The 23,499-nt window shown below is 38.0% G+C and overlaps 1 protein-coding gene across 4 annotated transcripts in view; it reads left to right on the forward strand.

Annotated features, from left to right (window-relative positions):
• The window catches only part of SRPK1 (SRSF protein kinase 1), a 92,229-nt gene that overhangs the window by 60,767 nt on the left and 7,963 nt on the right, over nucleotides 1–23,499 (forward strand). For all 4 annotated transcript variants that reach the window (XM_060109281.1, XM_060109280.1, XM_060109284.1 and 1 more), the window contains 8 exons: nucleotides 5,590–5,696; nucleotides 6,676–6,841; nucleotides 8,183–8,208; nucleotides 8,634–8,847; nucleotides 9,234–9,653; nucleotides 10,404–10,504; nucleotides 17,918–18,025; nucleotides 22,538–22,607. In XM_060109281.1, coding sequence (XP_059965264.1) covers nucleotides 5,590–5,696; nucleotides 6,676–6,841; nucleotides 8,183–8,208; nucleotides 8,634–8,847; nucleotides 9,234–9,653; nucleotides 10,404–10,504; nucleotides 17,918–18,025; nucleotides 22,538–22,607 — 1,212 coding nt within the window. The remainder of the gene's footprint in view (nucleotides 1–5,589; nucleotides 5,697–6,675; nucleotides 6,842–8,182; nucleotides 8,209–8,633; nucleotides 8,848–9,233; nucleotides 9,654–10,403; nucleotides 10,505–17,917; nucleotides 18,026–22,537; nucleotides 22,608–23,499) is intronic.

The raw sequence follows: 23,499 nt of genomic DNA on the forward strand, positions 1-23,499 counted from the left end.
GTTCCTTTCATGGCATTCACTCATCCCCCCCCCCCCCCCGCCACTGGCCAGAGAATCCAGGCCAGTTGTATTGTTCCTTAATTTGGATTTGTCTGATTATTTCCTCATGATTAAGTTCATTAATCATTTTTGTCAAGTATACTACATGGATGTTTTATTTTTCTCAGTGTATTACATCAGAGGGCACATAATGTGAATTTGTGCTTATCATTGGTGATGATATGTTTGATTACATGGTTAAGGCAGTGTCTGCTCGATATCCCTGTTTAAAAGTATCTTTTTCCTTTTATAATTAATAAGCAACCTATGGGGTGATAGTGTGACACTGTGAGAATTCTTTTTCCCCTAGCAATCTTCACTTAGTAGTTTTAGTATTCATTAATTCTTATCTGAATCAGTTCAGTTATTACTATAGTGATGATAAAATGGTAATTTTTTTATTTCTGTCATACTTTATGTATTTATTAGTTGACTTTTTCTCTGAAGAAGACATTTTCCTCCCCCGAACACAAACTTATTTTATTATCCCATTTGGATTCATTCTGTTTTTAATTTATAAGCTAATTCATAACTTCACTCTTTAAAATGTTCTCAGCTTTGGCCGGTGGCTTCTTTTTTTTTTTTTAATAGATTTTATTTATTTATTTATTTATTTGTTTGTTTGTTTGTTTGTTGCATTGGGTCTTCGTTGCTGCACACGGGCTTTCTCTAGTTGCGGCAAGGTGGGGCTACTCTTCGTTGTGGTACGCAGGCTTCTCCTTGCGGTGGCTTCTCTTACTGGGGAGCTGGGCTCTAGGCGAACAGGCTTCAGTAGTTGTGTCACGTGGGCTTCAGTAGTTGTGGCTCGCGGGCTCCAGAGCACAGGCTCAGTAGTTGTGGTGCACGGGCCCAGTTGCTCCGCAGCATGTGGGATCTTCCTGGACCAGGGCTTGAACCCGTGTCCCCTGCATTGTCAGGCAGATTCTTAACCGGCCAGTGGCTTCTTCAAGCTGGTTCCTGTTTCCTCCTGACATGTTTCCTTACTGTTGGCACAGCAAGGTATTCCAGGTTTTCCCTGGATTTGGCCATTTCTTTAAGGAGTCCAGGTTTTCCTTTAGCAGAGAATCTTATTTAAAACAGAAGTCTGAGCACTAGATCATTATTACATATGTATGTCTTGACTTTCCAATTTATGTAGAAGCTTCTAGAGGTTGAAAATACCAACATCTTCTGACTAAAATCCCTGCAGTGCCCTAGCCCTGGCACTACTAGGCCCAAAGAGTATTCCTGTTATGAGGCGTGATTAGGGTGTTCATACATAAGAGAACACATGGTGGCAGTAGAATCAAGATTAGTTTTGTAAAGTAAAGAGCATAAAGCAAGTCAGTTTCCTATTTTTTTTAAATGTTGATATTTACATTTTTTAGCTCGTTTTGGTACTTGTCTTCTTTCGCTAAAGCCAATTTTATTTTTCCTTGCTTTGATACTATGAGAGTAGGCGTTGTTACCCTGGACGTTAGTTTCGACATCAGGGAAGAGACTAATCAATACCTTAAGCCTAGTGCTTTCACTAACTTTATGTATATGTTTCACTTTTATTTTTATCACTGAGTGTTTTAATGTGCATAGTTTTATTAATAAACCAGCACACCCCAGAGTTTTCCATACTTTGGGTATTTTCTGTGACTAAAGCATTAATTAACCTTTAGAATTTCAGAATATTGACAGCTAGATTTTCTTTTTTAGTCAAGCTCTATAACTCTTTATACTGAAAGAATACAATAATAATTTCATTGACAGTAACACAATCATAGTAGGGGACTTTAACACCCCACTTTCACCAATGGACAGGTCATCCAAAATGAAAATAAATAAGGAAACACAAGCTTTAAATGATACATTAAACAAGATGGACTTAATTGATATTTATAGGACATTCCATCCAAAAACAACAGAATACACATTTTTTTTCAAGTGCTCATGGAACATTCTCCAGGATAGATCATATCTTGGGTCACAAATCAAGCCTTGGTAAATTTAAGAAAATTGAAATTGTATCAAGTATCTTTTCCGACCACAATGCTATGAGGCTAGATATCAATTATAGGAAAAGAGCTGTAAAACATACAAACACATGGAGGCTAAACAATACACTACTTAATAACGAAGTGATCACTGAAGAAATCAAAAATACCTAGAAACAAATGACAGTGGAGACACGACGACCCAAAACCTATGGGATGCAGCAAAAGCAGTTCTAAGAGGGAAGTTTATGGCAATACAATCCCACCTTAAGAAACAGGAAATATCTCGAATAAACAACCTAACCTTGCACCTAAAGCAATTAGAGAAAGAAGAACAAAAACATCCCAAAGTTAGCAGAAGGAAAGAAATCATAAAAATCAGATCAGAAATAAATGAAAAAGAAATGAAGGAAACGATAGCAAAGATCAATAAAACTAAAAGCTGGTTCTTTGAGAAGATAAACAAAATTGATAAACCATTAGCCAGACTCATCAAGAAAAAAAGGGAGAAGACTCAAATCAATAGAATTAGAAATGAAAAAGGAGAAGTAACAACTGACACTGCAGAAATACAAAAGATCATGAGAGATTACTATAAGCAACTCTATGCCAATAAAATGGACAACCTGGAAGAAATGGACAAATTCTTAGAAATGCACAACCTGCCAAGACTGAATCAGGAAGAAATAGAAAATATGAACAGACCAATCACAAGCACTGAAATTGAAACTGTGATAAAAAATCTTCCAACAAACAAAAGCCCAGGACCAGATGGCTTCACAGGCGAATTCTATCAAGCATTTAGAGAAGAGCTAACACCTATCCTTCTGAAACTCTTCCAAAATATAGCAGAGGGAGGAACACTCCCAAACTCATTCTACGAGGCCACCATCACCTTGATACCAAAACCAGACAAGGATGTCACAAAGAAAGAAAACTACAGGCCAATATCACTGATGAACATAGATGCAAAAATCCTCAACAAAATACTAGCAAACAGAATCCAACAGCACATTAAAAGGATCATACACCATGATCAAGTGGGGTTTATTCCAGGAATGCAAGGATTCTTCAATATACGCAAATCAATCAATGTGATACACCATATTAACAAACTGAAGGAGAAAAACCATATGATCATCTCAATAGATGCAGAGAAAGCTTTTGACAAAATTCAACACCCATTTATTATAAAAACCCTGCAGAAAGTAGGCATAGAGGGAACTTTCCTCAACATAATAAAGGCCATATATGACAAACCCACAGCCAGCATCGTCCTCAATGGTGAAAAACTGAAACCATTTCCACTAAGATCAGGAACAAGACAAGGTTGCCCACTCTCACCACTCTTATTCAACCTAGTTTTGGAAGTTTTAGCCACAGCAATCAGAGAAGAAAAGGAAATAAAAGGAATCCAAATCGGAAAAGAAGAAGTAAAGCTGTCACTGTTTGCAGATGACATGATACTATACATAGAGAATCCTAAAGATGCTACCAGAAAACTACTAGAGCTAATCAATGAATTTGGTAAAGTTGCAGGATACAAAATTAATGCACAGAAATCTCTGGCATTCCTATATACTAATGATGAAAAATCTGAAAGTGAAATCAAGGAAACACTCCCATTTACCATTGCAACAAAAAGAATAAAATATCTAGGAATAAACCTACCTAAGGAGACAAAAGACCTGTATGCAGAAAATTATAAGACACTGATGAAAGAAATTAAAGATGATACAAATAGATGGAGAGATGTACCATGTTCTTGGATTGGAAGAATCAACATTGTGAAAATGACTCTACTACCCAAAGCAATCTACAGATTTAATGCAATACCTATCAAACTACCAATGGCATTTTTCACAGAACTAGAACAAAAAATTTCACAATTTGTATGGAAACACAAAAGACCCCGAATAGCCAAAGCAATCTTGAGAACGAAAAACGGAGCTGGAGGAATCAGGCTCCCTGACTTCAGACTATACTACAAAGCTACAGTAATCAAGACAGTATGGTACTGGCACAAAAACAGAAAGATAGATCAATGGAACAGGATAGAAAGCCCAGAGATAAACCCACGGACATATGGTCACCTTATCTTTGATAAAGGAGGCAGGAATGTACAGTGGAGAAAGGACAGTCTCTTCAATAAGTGGTGCTGGGAAAACTGGACAGGGACATGTAAAAGTATGAGATTAGATCACTCCCTAACACCATACACAAAAATTAGCTCAAAATGGATTAAAGACCTAAATGTAAGGCCAGACACTATCAAACTCCTAGAGGAAAACATAGGCAGAACACTCTATGACATAAATCACAGCAAGATCCTTTTTGACCCACCTCCTAGAGAAATGGAAATAAAGACAAAAATAAACACATGGGACCTAATGAAACTTCAAAGCTTTTGCACAGCAAAGGAAACCATAAACAAGACGAAAAGACAACCCTCAGAATGGGAGAAAATATTTGCAAATGAAGCAACTGACAAAGGATTAATCTCCAAAATTTATAAGCAGCTCATGCAGCTCAATAGCAAAAAAACAAACAACCCAATCCAAAAATGGGCAGAAGACCTAAATAGACATTTCTCCACAGAAGATATACAGACAGCCAACAAACACATGAAAGGATGCTCAACATCTTTACTCATTAGAGAAATGCAAATCAAAACTACAATGAGATATCATCTCACACCAGTCAGAATGGCCATCATCAAAAAATCTAGAAACAATAAATGCTGGAGAGGGTGTGGAAAAAAGGGAACACTCTTGCACTGCTGGTGGGAATGTGAATTGGTACAGCCACTATGGAGAACGGTATGGAGGTTCCTTAAAAAACTACAAATAGAACTACCATATGACCCAGCAATCCCACTACTGGGCATATACCCTGAGAAAACCATAATTCAAAAAGAGACATGTACCAAAATGTTCATAGCAGCCCTATTTACAATAGCCCGGAGATGGAAACAACCTAAGTGTCCATCATCAGATGAATGGATAAAGAAGATGTGGCACATATATACAATGGAATATTACTCAGCCATAAAAAGAAATGAAATTGAGCTATTTGTAATGAGGTGGATGGACCTAGAGTCTGTCATACAGAGTGAAGTAAGTCAGAAAGAGAAAGACAAATACTGTATGCTGACACATATATATGGAATTTAAGAAAAAAATGTCATCAAGAACATAGGGGTAAGACAGGAATAAAGACACAGACCTACTAGAGCATGGACTTGAGGATATGGGGAGGGGGAAGGGTAAGCTGTGACAAAGTGAAAGAGCGGCATGGACATATATACACTACCAAACGTAAGGTAGATAGCTAGTGGGAAGCAGCCGCATAGCACAGGGAGATCAGCTCGGTTCTTTGTGACCGCCTGGAGGGGTGGGATAGGGAGGGTGGGAGGGAGACGCAAAAGGGAGGGGATATGGGAACATATGTATATGTATAACTGATTAAATTTGTAAAATAAAAAAAAAATTAAAAAAAAAATAATAATTTCATTGAGGTGGAACACAGCTTGTCTTGCCCCCTTTCTTCTCTTCTGTCTCCCTTTTCCTCCTTAACAAACTCCTAGATATCTGCATGGTGTTTGAAGTTTTGGGGCATCATCTGCTCAAGTGGATCATCAAGTCCAATTATCAAGGGCTTCCTTTGCCTTGTGTCAAAAAAATTATTCAACAAGTATGTATCTTAATATTTTCTATGTGGTGGATTTTTTTAAGGTTATGCTCCATTTATAGTTATTATAAAATATTGGCTATATTCCTTGTGTTGTGCAGTATATCCTTGTAGCTTATTTATTTTATACATAATAGTTTGTATGTGGTAATTTTTTTAGATTCTTAAAAGTGTCAGGAGTTTCCTATTTCCAATAGAATTTTTATTTTTAAAACAAGGTTTTTTTAATTGCTGAAATTATTTATTCAGCCCCTAGGGTTTATTGTGTTTATTCTATTTTTAAATGTTTTAGCATAACCATTTTCCCCCAGGTTCATCTTCTGTAATAATTATTAGATGAGGAGCTGATTTTTGAAATTTGGAGCCCTTATCCAGAAGTTCTGGTTGCGAAAATTGATTATATATTAATAGAAAATTGTCAAATTATTACCGTCTCTTTATATAACATTATTCATGAGCATTTTCTCATATTCTAAATAGCTTTCAATATATAGTGAAGAAGTTTGTCATCACGAAGGTGGTAATACTTCAGAGGGCAAACAGTTTGTTTAGATAATGTGTTTTGTTGGACAGAGCTCCAAACTGGGAAACAAGAGACCTCAGTTCTTCATCAACAAGGAAATTTGAATTTAAAGATAGCTAAATTTCTTTCATGACCTACATTTCAGTAGTTAAAGGACAGTGTCAACCGTTTATTCTTCGTCTCTGTAATGTATCAATAAATATCTCCAAATAGAATTAGCTTTGTAAAACTTGGAAGAACTTGTTATTGTAAATAAACTCTTGCCTTTGTTCATAGTTTACAATTAATCTTTCTGGGGAAGTTTGTTGTGCTTTAAAAAAAATGCTTTCTTCTCTGTAGTAGAAAACTACCATATCATTTTTACTTTTTATTTTTTCAAAATGTTGTATTGTGATTTTTTCCTTCTCCAGAAAGACTTGTATTTTGTGTTTGCAAGTCTACTGCTCTATTCCCATTCAGGTGTTACAGGGTCTGGATTATTTACACACCAAGTGCCGTATCATCCATACTGACATTAAACCAGAAAACATCTTGTTGTCAGTGAATGAACAGTACATCCGGAGGCTGGCTGCAGAAGCAACAGAATGGCAGCGATCTGGAGCTCCTCCACCTTCTGGATCTGCAGGTATATTTTCTTTGGGGACTTCACTTTCATTAGAAGTTAAGAGAAGTTCTTGTTTTTATTCTGTTACCTGACAGTTAAGTAAAAGTAAAGCACCACTAATTCATTTAACAGTAAGATACAGTAAGTACTTACATAAGAAATAGTTCTAGCCTTCAAAAGACTTTTTATACTCAGTATTATTCCCGTAGAGGAAGAAGACTGTGCCTTTTAGGTCCAGATATGTTGTGTATTATAAAAGCTGATTCATGTTGTTGTTAAAATGTTTTCTCTTGTGATTTGATGGTCTTTTTTGATGTTCATACATGCTCACCTATGTGAATCAGTGATCCCTGTGCAGGGGCAAGATAACATTGCTAGTAAGAGCTTGGGTTTAAGCACTGGAGTGGACACACCTATTTTGAATCCTTGCTTCATCCATTGAATGACCTTGGGCACATGACTTGACTTCTTTTTTCTCATGCAGGAGTTACTCGGATTAAATTTCATGTTAAAGCAGTTAGTAGTATGCCACACAGTATTATGCGTTAAATAACTGGTGGCTACTATGATTATAATGATTTTTTTCCATTTGTGGTACAGATTTTAATTTTAGTAGTTTAATTATATTTGAGGAACTCTCTTGATCCTCAAGTTGAAATACCAATTATCCAGAGACTTCCTTTGAAAAAGAAGACCTACAAAGGGGGCAAGGGGCAGTTGTTCAGTGGGCATAGAGTTTCATTTTTGCACAATGAAAAAGTTCTAGAAATGTTGCACAACTATGTGAAATTAACACTACTGAACTGTATGCTTAAGGATGGTTAAGAGGGAAATTGTATATTACAAGTTTCTTACCACAATTAAAAAAAATTTTTTTTTTAAGGAAGACTGAAGATTCTACCTCCCACCTAAGCTAAACTAATATCCATAACATGCTATGTAATAAATTACTGTAGCTTTTGATGCTACTCTCCTTTTAAAACTGACAAGTGTCACAGGGAAGAATTAGTCCTGGGTGAGGATGTGAGGGTTGTTGGCCTATCCTTTTCTGTTTTAAGCAGTACATGGGAATGAGTTTTTAGCAGCATTAATGATGTAAGTCAGAAAGGAGGACTTGGTTCTTTGCATATATTGATGCTATCTGGAGAAGAATTTATTTAAATTTATTTTAAGTTTGTTGACTTTTGTATGCATTGTTTGTTCTTTTTAAAAAAATAATGTTGCTTCTACCAAAATTGCTTAAAAACAGTAGTTCTCTCTACAATATAAACTATACAAGAAAGACTTCATTCTGGTAGGGTGTCTTAGTTTATATTGCTTGCTGAATGCCAGGATTCTTACTTGGTTTTCTTTTCTTTTCAGTCAGTACTGCACCCCAGCCTAAACCAGTAAGTATAGTGTTTCTATATTTAATTCTGATCTATGGGCAATGGGCAGGGATTCTTCTGTTATGGATCACAGTTTATTTAGAGTTTGGAAACCAGAAAAAAAATATATTCCTATGCTTCTGTAATTTTCTCCAATAAATTCCTGTGCATCTTCAGCAAGTTTGTACTGGTGAGGTTTCCATAAATTTGAGCATGAGAGTGGACCAGCCCCACAGACTGTTCAGAGTTCCAAGATTTGTTGTTAATTTTGTTTTAATTTGGTTTCTTAAGAGTATCTGCATTTTTTTAATTAATGAAAAGCTTAAGTGCTATGTTACGACAAGAGTGGAATTTAATTAGGAAGTAATTAAAATTAACAGTTCTCTCCAACTGGGGATAATGGATTAGCCACCTGAAGGCTTTATCTCTTTGTAATCTCCGCCCAGGCTGACAAAATGTCAAAGAATAAGAAGAAGAAATTGAAGAAGAAGCAGAAGCGCCAGGCAGAATTACTAGAGAAGCGAATGCAGGAAATTGAGGAAATGGAGAAAGAGTCGGGCCCTGGGCAAAAAAGACCAAACAAGCAAGAAGAATCAGAGAGTCCTGTTGAAAGACCCTTGAAAGAGAACCCACCTAATAAAATGACCCAAGAAAAACTTGGTATAAATAGAGCATCACAAAAATTTCTTTATAGCAAACTTTAACATTAATTTATCATTGTTTTATAATATAGTGGTTTCATGCATATACAACATCTCTGGGGGTGTCGTTATACAGTAAGAATACAGAATTTGTCATAAATGTTAGGTAGGTAATATTCAAACGTAATTTCTAACTTTTCTCAGGAAATGCAACGTAGACCTCATTTAGCAATTGGGTAAGAATAAGAAGATCTTTGTCCTTTCATAAATAGATTTTAGATGTGCAGTCATGTTTTTTTGTCACCCTGTATAAGTTCTAGAAAACGTTTTAATCTTGTGGAGAGATTTTTTTTGTTCTTTCACGCATATGCATACACGTACATCCTTTTTGTCTTTGTTCCTTAGAAGAGTCAAGTACCATTCACCAGGATCAGACACTTACGGAACATGGTGTAGAGGGTGGTGCAGCAGAAATAAATTGCAATGGAGTAATTGAAGTCGTTAATTATACTGAGAACAATAATAAAGAAACATTGAGGCTTAAACAGGATCTACATAATGCTAATGACTGTGATGTCCAAAATTTGAAGCAGGAACCTAGTTTTCTAAGTTCCCAAAATGGAGACAGCAGCACATCTCAAGAAACAGACTCCTGTACACCTGTAACCTCTGAGGTGTCAGATACCATGATGTGCCAGTCTTCATCGAATGTAGACCGGTCATTCAGTGAACAGGACATTAGCCAACTTCAGGAAAGCATTCGAGCAGAGATACCCTGTGAAGATGAGCAAGAGCAAGAACATAATGGACCACTAGACAACAAAGGTACTTCCCCAGTACTCCTTCCCTGCATAACATGTTCATGAATTTCTAATAAGTCAGACAGACAAAGACAAATAATGTATGTTATCACTTATCTGTGGAACCTAAAAAATAAAACAGATGAGTTCAGCAAAACAGAAACAGACTCACAGGTATAGAGAATGATAGGTGGTTACCAGTGTGGAGAGGGAGGAGGGGAAAGGAGAGGTGGGAGTAGGGGATTGAGAGGAACAAGCTACCATATATAATAAAATAGATAGGCTACAGGGATATATTGTACAGCACAGGGAAATATAGCATTACTTTGTGGTGACTTTAAATGGAGTATAATCTATAAAAATGCTGAGTTGCTATGTTTTATACCTGAAACTAGTATGTTGTAAATCAGCTATACAATTTTTTTAAATTCACCACATAGAAAAAAATTTTTCATGAATTTCTAAACTAAAAGTACCATTGTTGTTATAAATGTAGCTTTACAGCAGGTGTCCAAGTTACCTTCAATGTGTAAATGTGTAGCTCAGTTTGATTTTTATTGGTTAAACAGTGAATATACAGCATTTTACTTATTGCTGTGAAGGCAGAGGTTTTAATTCTGGGAAGTCAAGGTGTTGCTTTACTTGGTTTATTTTAGAAAATTTATTGTAAGTTGCCAGTTGGGGACCTGGGTGAATTACTTCGTAGAGTTTCATTAACCTTTGGATATTTCTGTGTTCATTGAACAGTCTTATTGATGATACCTGTTGTCTATAGGAAAATCCACTGCTGGAAATTTTCTTGTTAATCCCCTTGAGCCAAAAAATGCAGAAAAGCTCCAAGTGAAGATTGCTGATCTTGGAAATGCCTGTTGGGTGGTAAGTTAAACTTGTCTCAGTCTTTTGAAGTGACTGGGGATAAATGAGAACTTGGACTTAGTTATGCTAAAAGAAGAAAACATCTGCAGTTCTATACCCAAATTGCCAGTTAACATTTTAGTGAACTTTTTTTTACTTTTTCTTTTAACCATTTACATGAGTAGAGAGAATGGTATGATCCTGCCCCTATTCCAGGTACCTGTCACCCAGATTCAGTAATGTCAACTCCTGGCCGGTTTTGTTTTATCTATATCCTCATTGACTTTCGTACTCTCAATACCCACGTTCATACTTTCCCCCTATTTTTAAAATCAGCATCTAACTTATTAATTGTAACCTTTTAATTCATTTAATATATTTCGAACACTTTTGTCAACCAGAAATTTACGTCAAATTCAGTTGGTTATGTGGTATTTGCCAGTATACTATAACCTTTACATAGTCTTGACAGTTCTTTGTGATGAACATCTTTGCTCATGAGTCTTTTGAAGTTGACCTTAGGACATGTCCTAGACATGAAATTACTAAGTCAGAAGTTGGGTACTTTTTTTTTTTTTTTTTTTTTTTTGTGGTACGCGGGCTTCTCACTGCTGTGGCCTCTCCCGTTGCGGAGCACAGGCTCCGGATGCGCAGGCTCAGCGGCCATGGCGCACGGACCCAGCCGCTCCGCGGCATGTGGGATCTTCCCAAACCGGGGCACGAACCCGTGTCCCCTGCATCGGCAGGCGGACTCTCAACCACTGCGCCACCAGGGAAGCCCTGGGTACTTTTTTTAAAGGAGGTTTTTGACGTATAGTGTCATATTAATACTGTTGTTTACCTAGTTAAGAATGCTTTTTGTGTTATTTTTAATGAATATCTTTAAAAAATCTACAATAGAATGATTTGCACATAAATGATACTATTCAAAGAGCTATATGCTTTGTAAACAGGGATATTAGAGACTGTTTGAGGCAAAATCCACTTTAATAGGTCTTAGGTTTACTTTTGTACTTCAAATTCCCCATTCCACATGACATCCTATATCTAGTGGTTCATAACCTAGAAGGATCTCACTTTCAATATCAATTCTAGAATATTGTGATAACTTTGTGGAAAAAATGAAGTCAGTGCTTAACGCTGACTGATAGAAATGTAGAAAAGCTTTTCAAGGAATTAGAAGTATTTCACCATGCCACCAGACAGTCCAGGCCACCATATATTTTCACCTGGGTGACTAATTAGCCTCCTTGCTTCTCTCTTATGTTGTCCTTCCCTCTTACTGACTGTTCTCAACATAGCTCTCAGAGTGATCCTTTTAAATGCAAGTCACATCAGATATTCTCGAAACCTTGTGGTGGCTTCCTTCAGAATGAGTACCAAAGTCCCTACCATGGCCCACACACCACCAAGCAAAAAACACTTACTATTTCTTCTGCCTGGAATTCTCTTCCCAAGATAATGTGTATAATTCACTCCTTCATTTTCTTCACTTTCCTATTGAGATGTCATCTTAACCAGGGAGATCTTCCCCTGAACACCTAACATACAGTAATTAGCAAACCACCACTCTTTACACCCATTTTCTTTTTCTTCCTCTCCTCCCTCAGTTTTTTTTTCTCCACAGCACTTAACCCAATCTGATACTAGATATTTGTTTGTTTAATATCCCTCTCGCTATAATGTATGTCCCATCACAGCAGAGATTTTTTTCATTCACTGCTATATCTATGGTACTTAGAACAGTGCCTGATACATAGGAGGTGCTCATTAAATATTTAAGTAAAACAATTATAGAGGAAAATATTGACTCTAACAAATATCACATGGTATAAACTTCAGATGTTTGTCAGTTTTCTGCTCACATCATGTTTCAAGCTCCTTTGCCTTTGTGTTTGGAACACCTTCCTTCATGCCTGCGTTATGCATTTGGCATACTCTCCTTTATTTGGGTGCAGTCTTTCCTGTCATTTTTACTACAACAGAATTAATCTCTCTCTCCAACTATTATATATATTTTTTAATGTGTCTCTATGCTAAAATGACTTTACATTCTTCTCATCCATTTATTCATTCAGCAAATATATGGGCACATATTCTGACCTGGGCACTAAGACAGTGGTGAACTGGACATGGGTGCCTTGTCCTGCTGGATCCTGGTCTATTCTCACATCTTGTTGGTCTCTTAAGCACAGCAGCGTGTGGTATTTGGTAATGGAATTTTACATGATTTTCAAAGAGCTTGGTTTTTTAAAATATTATACTTTTGCTCATCATAGTTTAGGGACACTTACATAGTTTTGATTCAAAAATCTGTCCCCACTCCCTTTGCCAATTTGTCACTCCCCATGTGAGGGTATTTACCTTCGCCTTGCTAATAAATAACTTGGGTATATTGCTTCCAATTCTTTTTTTCAGTTTTAGGTATTTCTGCCTCCTGGAAAGTAGGACTTATCTACCACTACAACCATCCCCTATCTTGTCAATTTAATACGACTTTTGGCTAAATGACTCCATGTTTACATTATTAGGACTCTAATGCTGTCTTCAGCTGAACTAAGCATATATTGTGGTATGATTCCTTTTCCCTTTCTGCCTAACACTGTGTTTCATTTGCTTAGTTGTCTCTGTATTACTTATCACTTAATTCCACCCCACACTTTGATCCAGTGCTATGATTACACTTTAATACACATGGATACCTTGGGTATTGTTTCAACTTTCTCTTCCTAAAGAGCTCTATCCTGGAACCTGTGCTCTGCTAATTTGTGTTCATCTCTTGGGTTGCCCTGTAGGCTTGCTGCATCACTGCCATTTGGGATTTCCTTTCATAAACGTCCTGGAGATTATTTTTATATCCCGTTTCCTGTCTCTCTGATCTTCTTTCTTGGTTTACTTCATCACGGTTTTTGTTTGTGTTTGTTTGTTTTAACATCTTTATTGGAGTATAACTGCTTTACAATGGTGTATTAGTTTCTGCTTTATATCAAAGTGAATCAGCTATACCTATACATATATCCCCATATCTCCTCCCTATTTTGTTTGTTTGTTTGAAGTATATACAACTTTTAGTAGCTTCCTCAGAAAGGGTGTGTGTGATTGAGGGAGTGGGCATCCTTGTATGTCTAATAATGTCTTTATTCTGTTTTTACACTCAATTGGCTGCATGTAAAATTCTAGGTTGAAAATCATTTTCCCTCAGAATGTTTGTCATTGCTCCATTGTTTTCTAGTTTTCCGTCTTATTGCTGCTAAAAGACCAAAGTCATTCTGATTCTTGGACCTTTGTATGAAGCCTTTTTCCCTGTGAAAGTCTGTAGGATCATTTCACAGCAGTGTGCCTCATGAGGTCTGTTTTCATCGATTAGCTAAGGGACCCAGTGTGCACTTTCAGTATTGACACTCTGATTCTTTGGTTTTGACTCTTTCTTGATTTTTTTTCTTTCTTTTAATTCTCTAGCTCTGAAATCTCATTATTCAAATGTTAGATTTATGCAGGTTCTCTCATTTTCTTACCTTTCTCTCCTATTTTCTAGTATTTTTCTTTTTGCTTATTTTCTGGGAGATTTCTCAGCTTGTTCTTTTAAGCCTTATTTCTCCTATTATATCCTTACTTTCCAAGAGTTCTTTGGTTCCCTGATTATCTCTGAGAGGATATTGATTATTTTTTCATTTTTGACCCTTCCTTTTTTTTTAAATATTCATTTTATCAACCTGTAATTCACAAGTGTCTGATTTTTTTTTTTTTTTTTGTCTGCATTGGGTCTTCGTTGCTGCATGCGGGCTTTCTCTAGTTGCGGTAAGCAGGGGCTACTCTTTGTTGCAGTGCAGTGGCTTCTCGTTGCAGAGCACAGGCTCTAGGCACGTGGGCTTCAGTAGTTGCGGCACGTGGGCTCAGTAGTTGTGGCTCACAGGCTCTATAGCACGGGTTCAGTAGTTGTGGCGCACAGGCTTAGTTGCTCCATGGCATGTGGGATCTTCCCGGACCAGGGATCAAACCCTTGTCGCCTGCATTGGCAGGCAGATTCTTAACCACTGCGCCACCAGGGAAGTCCTCTTCTTCTTTACATAGTGTCTCTTGCCTTCTTTTTTCAGGATCATTAAACAAAAAACTGACCATATGAATGGAGTGCCAGAAAGCTGTTTGGAAGCTTTGTGCCTGGGTGGGTCTTGTTGACTGTCATTCACTATAAAATGATTTGTCTGAGCTATTTCATTTCATCCTCAGATGTCAGGGTCTTGGATTGGTCATACTTCCTGCAGAAAACTTACAGTCTTCCTCAGATCTCTTACCCGGGGAGTGAATGCCTGGCTGCTAGTGTTTTGGAAACTGAGTTAAGCAAGAAAACTGGGGTTCAGCATGCAATTACATATAGTCACTTAATTTCCCTGTTTTCAGAATAGTACTCTCCCCTCAACCATGCCGAGCATCCTCCAAAAACTCTTTTACCCACTCCAGAGAAAACCTCTAAGTGTCTGTCAGGCCAGGGAAAGGCTGTTATACTGCATCATGCCCTGTGTTCTGGAGCTCTGTTTCTTTAAAAGATATTCTAAAGCAGTATTCCTTTGTTGAATCCCACCCTCCCCGCTACTTCCAGAGATACCTGATACCACCGAATCCTGAGCCTTGGGAGGACTACTATGGAATACCTCACACTGCTTCTCCGCTTTCACCAGTGTCTTATTATTCAGCTTTCTTGGATCCATTAAGACACTTGCCAGTGATCTCTCTGCTTTCCACCTTCTAAATAGTATTGCTCTGACTTCTTTGCCTTCTCTGTCTTTGTCAGTTTATGCTTTAAAAATTAACACTGGATTCGCTACAAAAGTGGAGTTTCAGGAGTGAGTGGATGTGTATGTTTCCAATCCACCTTCTTCACTTTTGCTGATTCTTGACCTCATTTATCATTTACGGTGTATTTGTAAGGCAGTAGTGAGGCATGATGAGTAAAGACAACTCCCTTGAACAGCATGTTCATTTTTCTAACTGTATCACCTGTAGTACAGTTCCATTTCAAACTCAGTATCTGAACCCATTGTTTTCCTGTAAAACCACTTCCCTCTCTAAGTCTCTCCATCCGTGTTTTTGTCGACAGCCTCTACCACAAAGTTCTTTTTGACTCTTCCTCCTGTCTCCCACTTGAATTGAATTTTTAAATTGTGCTCATTCTTTCTGTGAATGTCCTTGGTTTTAACTCTTCCTTCTCCTATTTCCACAGCCATTGTTCAGATGTTCATTACTAAGCCTAAATCTGACCACAAACCAGAAGATTACTGGAATGGTGTTCTCAGGTCCTATCAGTCTTCTTACAGTACACTGTCCTATTTACTAACGTGCAGTGGTGTTCTCTTGTCTGACAAATGAAATCGAAACTCTTCAACCTAGCAGTTAGCTATGTTTGGCTTTAGCAGATGTCTTTCTGTGCCTTTATTTATGATGTTCCCTCCACCTGAAGTACTTTTTGCTCTTTTGCAAACTTAGTCCAGTACCCTGTGGAGCTCTGGTCAATGCTGGTTTTTCTACCTGAAGCTTTCTCTGCCTAATTTCTCCTGTTCACAAATGCTGTTCCTTGTTTTTTTTGTTGTTGTTGTTGTGGTTGTTGTTTTAGTTTTAATAGGATTAGAAAATCATCTTTCACACTACATGGTTTTTTTTATTTTTTTTTGCGGTACGCGGGCCTCTCACTGTTGTGGCCTCTCCCGTTGCGGAGCACAGGCTCCAGACGCGCAGGCTCAGAGGCCATGGCTCACGGGCCCAGCCGCTCCATGACGTGGGATCTTCCTGGACCGGGGCACGAACCCGTGTCCCCTGCATCGGCAGGTGGACTCTCAACCACTGCGCCACCAGGGAAGCCCTACATGTTTTAATATTATCTGAATTTTGTTTCCTGGGTATGACACATTTGAAGCTTCTTTTTTCTGTATTATTTTTTATTATGGAAAATTTCAAACCTATACAAAAGTAGAGAGTAGAATGAACTCCCCTGCCATTATACTAGTGTCACCCAGCAATTATCAACTCATTGCCTGTTTTTCACCTATATCCCCACCCTGACACCCACTCCAGATCATTTTGAAGTATATCTCAGGCATCTTATTTTCTTTTTTTTTTTTTTTTTTTTTTTTGTGGTATGCGGGCCTCTCACTGTTGTGGCCTCCCCCGTCGCGGAGCACAGGCTCCGGACGCGCAGGCTCCGGACGCGCAGGCTCAGCGGCCATGGCTCACGGGCCCAGCCGCTCCGCGGCATATGGGATCCTCCCAGACCGGGGCACGAACCCGTATCCCCTGCATCGGCAGGCGGACTCTCAACCACTTGCGCCACCAGGGAGGCCCAGGCATCTTATTTTCATTTGTAAATATGGCTTTCTAAAAAATGATTCTTTTAGGTAACCATGACACTATTGTTAACACCTAAAAAGGTTGACAGTTCACTAATATCAAATATTCAGTCAGTTTTGCCAGTTATCTCATAAACATTCTTCTAATTTTGTTTGTTTAGAACAAGATCCAAATAAAATCCATGCATGCCAGACTGGGTACTGTGTCTCTTAAGTTGCTTTTATATGGAGGTTTTCCCTTTCTTTACCAGACATGTATTAAAGAAACATTTTGCTGATTGCATCCCCATGGTGCTTAACATGGTCTCTGTTTCCCCGAGATTCATGTTTGATATTTTTGGAGGAGTGAGGGAGGCAAAAGAGAATGAGGGGGCTTCCCTGGTGGCGCAGTGGTTGAGAGTCCGCCTGCCGATGCAGGGGACTAGGGTTCGTGCCCCGATCCCGGAAGATCCCACATGCCGCGGAGCGGCTGGGCCCGCGAGCCATGGCCGCGGAGCCTATGTGTCCGGAGCCTGTGCTCCGCAACGGGAGAGGCCACAGCAGTGAGAGGCCCGCGTACAGCAAAAAAAAAAAAAAAAAAAAAAAAAAAAAAAAAAAAAAAAAAAAAAAAAAAAAAGAGAATGAGGGCAAGAAGTCTTTATAGGTGGTGTTTATAAGGTTCTTAAAACTTGAAACTTACATCTTTTATTTTCCTATAATGAGCACACAGCAAGAAGAGTTTGAACTGAACTTAAATTTGTATTATTTATTTGTTGAAATGCAAGTTATTAATTTTAGACAAGTGAACAACTTAATTTTTGTTTGGGGTAATAGGTTTCCATTTCTTAAAAAGCGATTGTTATTCCCTAACCTGTGTATCTGTATTAAGTTCAGACTCGTGTTTAGAGAAATAATTTGGAGTAGACAGCATATAAAGAAAAGTGCTGTTTGGAGCTAATAACATCTAAATGATACTTAAGAAGTTAGCCACATGGGAACTTTGGTTTGGGGAAAGCTTCGGTGAACTTATTTTAATCTCCATTATTAAGCAATCATGACTTATTACTTTTTAGAATAAAGGAATTTTAAAATACTGTTTCTTTCTTCATTTACTCAGCACAAACATTTCACTGAAGATATTCAAACAAGGCAGTATCGCTCCTTGGAAGTTCTGATAGGATCTGGCTATAATACCCCTGCTGACATTTGGAGCACAGCGTGCATGGTAATGTTCTTCCCATTGACTTTAACTTGTTATGTGGTAATTTGCTAATTTCAGTAGACCAGCGGATTAATGAACAGAAAAGGATTTTTTTTCTGACTCATCACTGGCACTCTGAATCCCATGTCTGGAGAGGTCTGAATTTAAAAGCTTAGTTACAAACATCTGACATTCCATTCGGTTCCTGCCAAATTCCTGTTAGGTGAAGGAACCAAATGTTTCCTACTACAGATTGGGGTTGCGGGGCGGCTAAAAACAACTGCTCAGACGCAGTGCTGCTTTTGATGAGGAGAGGCTACTCTTACCCTCTCAGCTCTGATCTATTTTCAGATTAGGGGAAACCCTGGAAACTGCTTCATTCTGTACAGTTTAGCAGTCACTCAGCCATCTTTGCACCTCACAGGATATGAAGCTCAGTCATCCATGGATTCATAAGTTGCTGCTTTGTCCTTGTCAGGCAACTACTCAAGTAGTCAGACTTAGTTTATATTAAATGACTTCCCACAGATAGCCTCATGTTGGAACATATTATATTGTTTCCTGAAGTGGAGTGTACTCTTCAATTTGTAATTGTGGATTTACTTTTTTCTCTTCCACTCATTATAAGTACTGGCAGGAACCATGTCTATAATGTATAGCTAAGTGTCTGGTGCAGGGCCTGGGACATTTTGAGTGGGTACAATGCACTGCTAATGCTAACTTCCCAGAGTTATCACAGGCTTCACAGATTAAAGACATAGTTTTCCACAAGACTACCCTCACTTCAGACACCAGCTTCAAGCTCTGGGGTCCACAGGCCACCTGCACCTCCTGACCATCTGGCTACAAATTGGGAGTTTCCATTGTCCTTTCAGATTCAGTAGTTTGCTAGAATGACTCACACAACTCAGGGAAGTGCTAAAATATTACAGTTTTGATATAAAGGTTACAAATCAGGACCAGCCAAATGAAGACACGCATACAGTGAGGTCTGAGAGGGTACCAAAGGTGAAGCTTCTGTGTCCTTAGGACACATCAGTTTCCTGGCACGTCAGTGTGTATCACCAACCAGGGAAGTTCACCCAAGCTTTAGGTGCCCAAAGTTTTTACTGGGATTTCGTTACTCAGGCATGATTTATTCAATCATTGGTCATGTGGTTGAACTCAGTCTCCAGCCCCCTTCCCTTCCCGAGAGGTTGGGAGGTCAGTTTTGACAACACTCAGCCCAAAGCCTCAACCCTCTAATTGTACAGTTGGTCTTGTCCAACTTGGTGGCATATCCAGCCCCCCTCTTGAAACTGGGTCTAGGGGCCCACGATGAGTCACCTCATCAGTATAAACTTAAGTGTGGTCCGAAGGGGCCCACCATAAATAACAAAAGGCGCGTTTATCACTTGGAAAGCCCAAGAGTTGAGAGGCTTCCTCCCGGGAAACAGGAACAAGATCAAACAAATTCTTTAGTATACAATAGTACTTAATAAATATTTATGGACCATCAAATGAGTGAACTAAATCAGAAACATATTAAACTGTCATTTCAATTAACATTTAGTATTTATAGTCAACTTTGGGGAAAACTTAAAAGAGAAAGGACAGACTAGAAGCCCCAACCTGTTTTGTGTCATAGATTTCTTTGATGCCCACATTCCTGAAAACCTTTGTCTTCCAAAGATAATAAAGCTTAAACCATGTTGTTAAATATGGCATGACCTTCTAAATTATTTTGTTATGGCATGTCTGTGGTCTTTTAAGGGGGAGGGCTGTCTAAATTGAAGATGATTTGGTATTGTGTGCACAAGATGAAAGAACATTGGAAGAAAATCTTCTTTCTTGCCATACTTTAAAGCTTTGTGTTGAGGAATTTGATTTGGATTGAGTTGGTAGAGGAAATAATTGATAGAGATGCCGCCATACAAAATACAGCTAGTTTGTAGGTGGCATCTGATTTATTATGATGTGGTTCTTAGTAGTGGGTTAATTGAGGGCAGTAGGTCCTGCTTGCTTTGTAACATAGTATGTACAGTGTAAGGCTTAAGAAGGCAAAAAGGCAAAAAAGATGAAAGGGGGGTGGATTAACCTTGGCCCCTCTTTGGACCAGCTCATGTGCAGGAATTTTCTTGACCAAAGGAGGGAAAGCACTTACCTGACTTGAGACAATATCATGAAAACTTAAGCCCCATTTGTTCCCCCAAATTTCTCTCATTTTGCTAATAGATGTAGAAAAAGTGCTTTAAATTTCACCATACTCAGAGAATAAAAATAAATCTTGGAATATCAGAAGTGGAGAGATGGATCATCCTTCATCTAGTACAATTAATTGATGGAAAGATTGGGACCCCTTCTGAGGTAAAAAGGCAAGTTGTGAGACTGCCTGCCACTTCAGTGATTGAGACTACAAAGTTAGAAGGACAGTTTTAAGAAGGGAATGCTCTGTGAAGAACATTAAGAATTAATAAAGAATAGATGTTTTAAAATTCTCCGAACATTCTATGGATTTTGACAAGTTTGTGATGACGTGTATCTACTATTATAGTATCATACAGCATAGTTTCACTGCCCGAAGAATCCTCTGTGCTCTGTCTCTTCATCCATCTGCACCCCCTGCCAACCCCTGGCCACCACTGATGTTTTTATTATCTCTATAGTTTTGCCTTTTCCAGAAGAATGTCATAGTTGGAATCATACGGTATAATTCAGGTTAGCTTTTTTTCACTTTATAATATCATTTACGGTTCCTCCATGTCTTTTCATGACTTGATAGCTCATTCCTTTTTGTCACTGAATAATATTCCATTATCTGGATGTACCAGCACACTGGATTTATTATACTTTCCCTGATTTTGCCTCTGTCTGTTAGCATGACCCTGACTGACGTAAAATAGGCCCTTTGGTCAGTATGAGACAAGCACAGGAGTGGGCACCAGGAGCCGTGGATTCTAGGATGGACTTGGCCTTTCTGTTCTGGTCAATTTTCTCATCTGTAAAGGAAAGATGTTCAACTAGGTGTTTTGTAATCTAGAGTTTCTACTAGTTTTCATTTCTGATGTTGTGATCTTTCGGTTTGGTTTTGTTTTTTACTGTTATTTATAAAATTGTAACTACTAGCAACTACCTTATGTTCCAAAAATAAAGTTCTTTTAGAGAACTTTAGGTAACTAGTTATAAGTATCTAGGTGGAAAATTTTAGATATTTTAAACTTCTAGAAAACTATCTACTTTTTGTTTTTTTAGCTTTAATATCTTCACTGAATCCCCCACTATGAGATGGAAAAATTAAAGTACTGGTTTCAGAAGAGACTGACAAACTTTGATGAATAAGAATCATAAATTGTTTCTGTTCTGCTTTGAGACCGTAAACCTCAGGATAATTAGAGGGTGAAACAGGTATCTGTTCTATCAGTGTAGTTCAGTTTCATAACAAACTGCTAGCATGTAAAACAAGCTATGCCTAGCAAGAAGCCACAGCATCTCTGACATTTTAGAGACAATCCTGAAACTTCTACTTCTGTGGCCTTGCTCTGGGCAGTGGTACAGCCCAGGTTATACATTTTTTGAGAAAGACTATTCTATCGTAACACTGGCAAACCACCAAGACCTAGACATGGGTCTGAATTGAGAATGTGCCCCAACTAAATCCACTCCACAGTTCTTGAGATTGTCTGGGCTACTTAGTACCATTGAGTCAACCAAAACTGACCCATGGCTAGCAGTTGACTTATAACTGTACTTTTTATATCAATAAGGTCCTTTTTAAAACTGCTGTTAAATTACTTGGTTTATTTTTAGTCAGTGAAAAATTAATATAACCCCATCACTCACATGCTGTCCTTCTGTACTGGTTGACACTTATTCCTGAGGAAATCACTTTTTCAGTCCCTCTCAAACACTGTTTACAAGACGTTTTCTTGTTATAGGGGACATGTGCCTTTTCCTGGTTGGTGAATACTAACCTGCTGGTCAATATGAGTAGCTCCTGACTCCATTTATACTTAATCTTTTTCTGATTTTCTGTAGACCTAGGAATTGGGAACTCTCTATCTGGGACAGTGCTTTCCAAAGCAAAACTTTAAAAATGTACTTCTTACCAAACACTGAAGAGTCATAGGTAGAAAAGTGTCTGAATATTTTTGGTTTTGATTTTAGATACAGAATCTTAATTTCTAGCCATGTGAAGTTATAAGTTATTCATGTTTATCTCATGAATAATTTAATAACTTAGAATCACCTTAAATATGCCCCTCTCTGAGCAAAAAGAGAAACTTAAGAGAGCTGAATTACTGATTGAAGGGTTGGGGTGTACAGGGCTTGGAATAATCCACATATTGATATTAACTGAGTTTTTGCAGTTTTCCTGCTCCATTTTATTAAGGTACAGGTGTGAAAGGAAAGTTTTTTAGGAATAATCTTAGAGAATTTTTAAAATAATCATTTGCAGGTTTTCCAAGAAGAAAAAATTACTTAAAATTGAGCCAAATAGCAATAAACTTCCCAAACGTCTTTTTTTTATGCTTTCATAAGCTTTCCTCTTTTTCTTAGGCCTTTGAACTGGCCACAGGCGACTATTTATTTGAACCTCATTCAGGGGAAGAGTACACTCGAGATGAAGGTAAGTCCCCTCAACCAAGGATGTCTGCACGGTGGCTAATGTAATTTGCTAGTACTGAAGAGCCTTAGTCTTCTTAGCGTGCTAAGTATATGTAAGTCCCAGAAAAGATAGAAACATAAGATATTTTATATTAAGTATACTAGATATTTTATAATAGATATTAAAGAATTCTATATAAAGATTAGAGAAAAGGCCACAATTGGTTAAACTAAAGCTTGTATTGGGTTGGCCAAAAAGTGCCTTCAGCTTTTAAGTAAAAATAAAAGACACATTTTTCATTTTCACCAAGAACTTTATTAAACAACATACTCACCCTTTTGTTCCACTACCTTCTGCCATTTTTCAGGCAACTTCATAATTCCATTTTCCCAAAACTTTTATCTTTTTGAGCAAAAAACTGTTCCAGGTGTCTTCCAGGGGATTGAAATTTTTTCCATTAGGAGAATTTTGTAAAGATTGAAATAAATGGAAATCTGAAGGTTCAATGTCTGGTGAATATGGCAGTTGAATCAGAACTTCCCAGCCAAGCTGTAACAGTTTTTGCCTGGTCATCAGAGAAACATGTGGTCTTGCGTTATCTTGATGGAAGATTATACATTTTCCGTTGACTAATTCTGGATGCTTTTCGTCGAGTGCTCCTTTCAGTTGGTCTAATTGGGAGCAGTACTTGTTAAAATTAATCGTTTGGTTTTCTGGAAGGAGCTCATAATAGAGGACACCCTTCCAATCCCACCATGTACACAACATCACCTTCTTTGGATGAAGACCAGCCTTTGGTGTGATTGGTTGGTGGTTCATTTCACTTGCCACACGATCTCTTCTGTTCCACATTATTGTACAGTATCCACTTTTCATCGCCCGTCACAATTTGTTTTAAAAACGGAGCATTTTC

This window comes from Mesoplodon densirostris, chromosome 10 (assembly GCF_025265405.1).
Source record: "Mesoplodon densirostris isolate mMesDen1 chromosome 10, mMesDen1 primary haplotype, whole genome shotgun sequence".
In the NCBI taxonomy this organism is placed as follows: domain Eukaryota; kingdom Metazoa; phylum Chordata; class Mammalia; order Artiodactyla; family Ziphiidae; genus Mesoplodon; species Mesoplodon densirostris.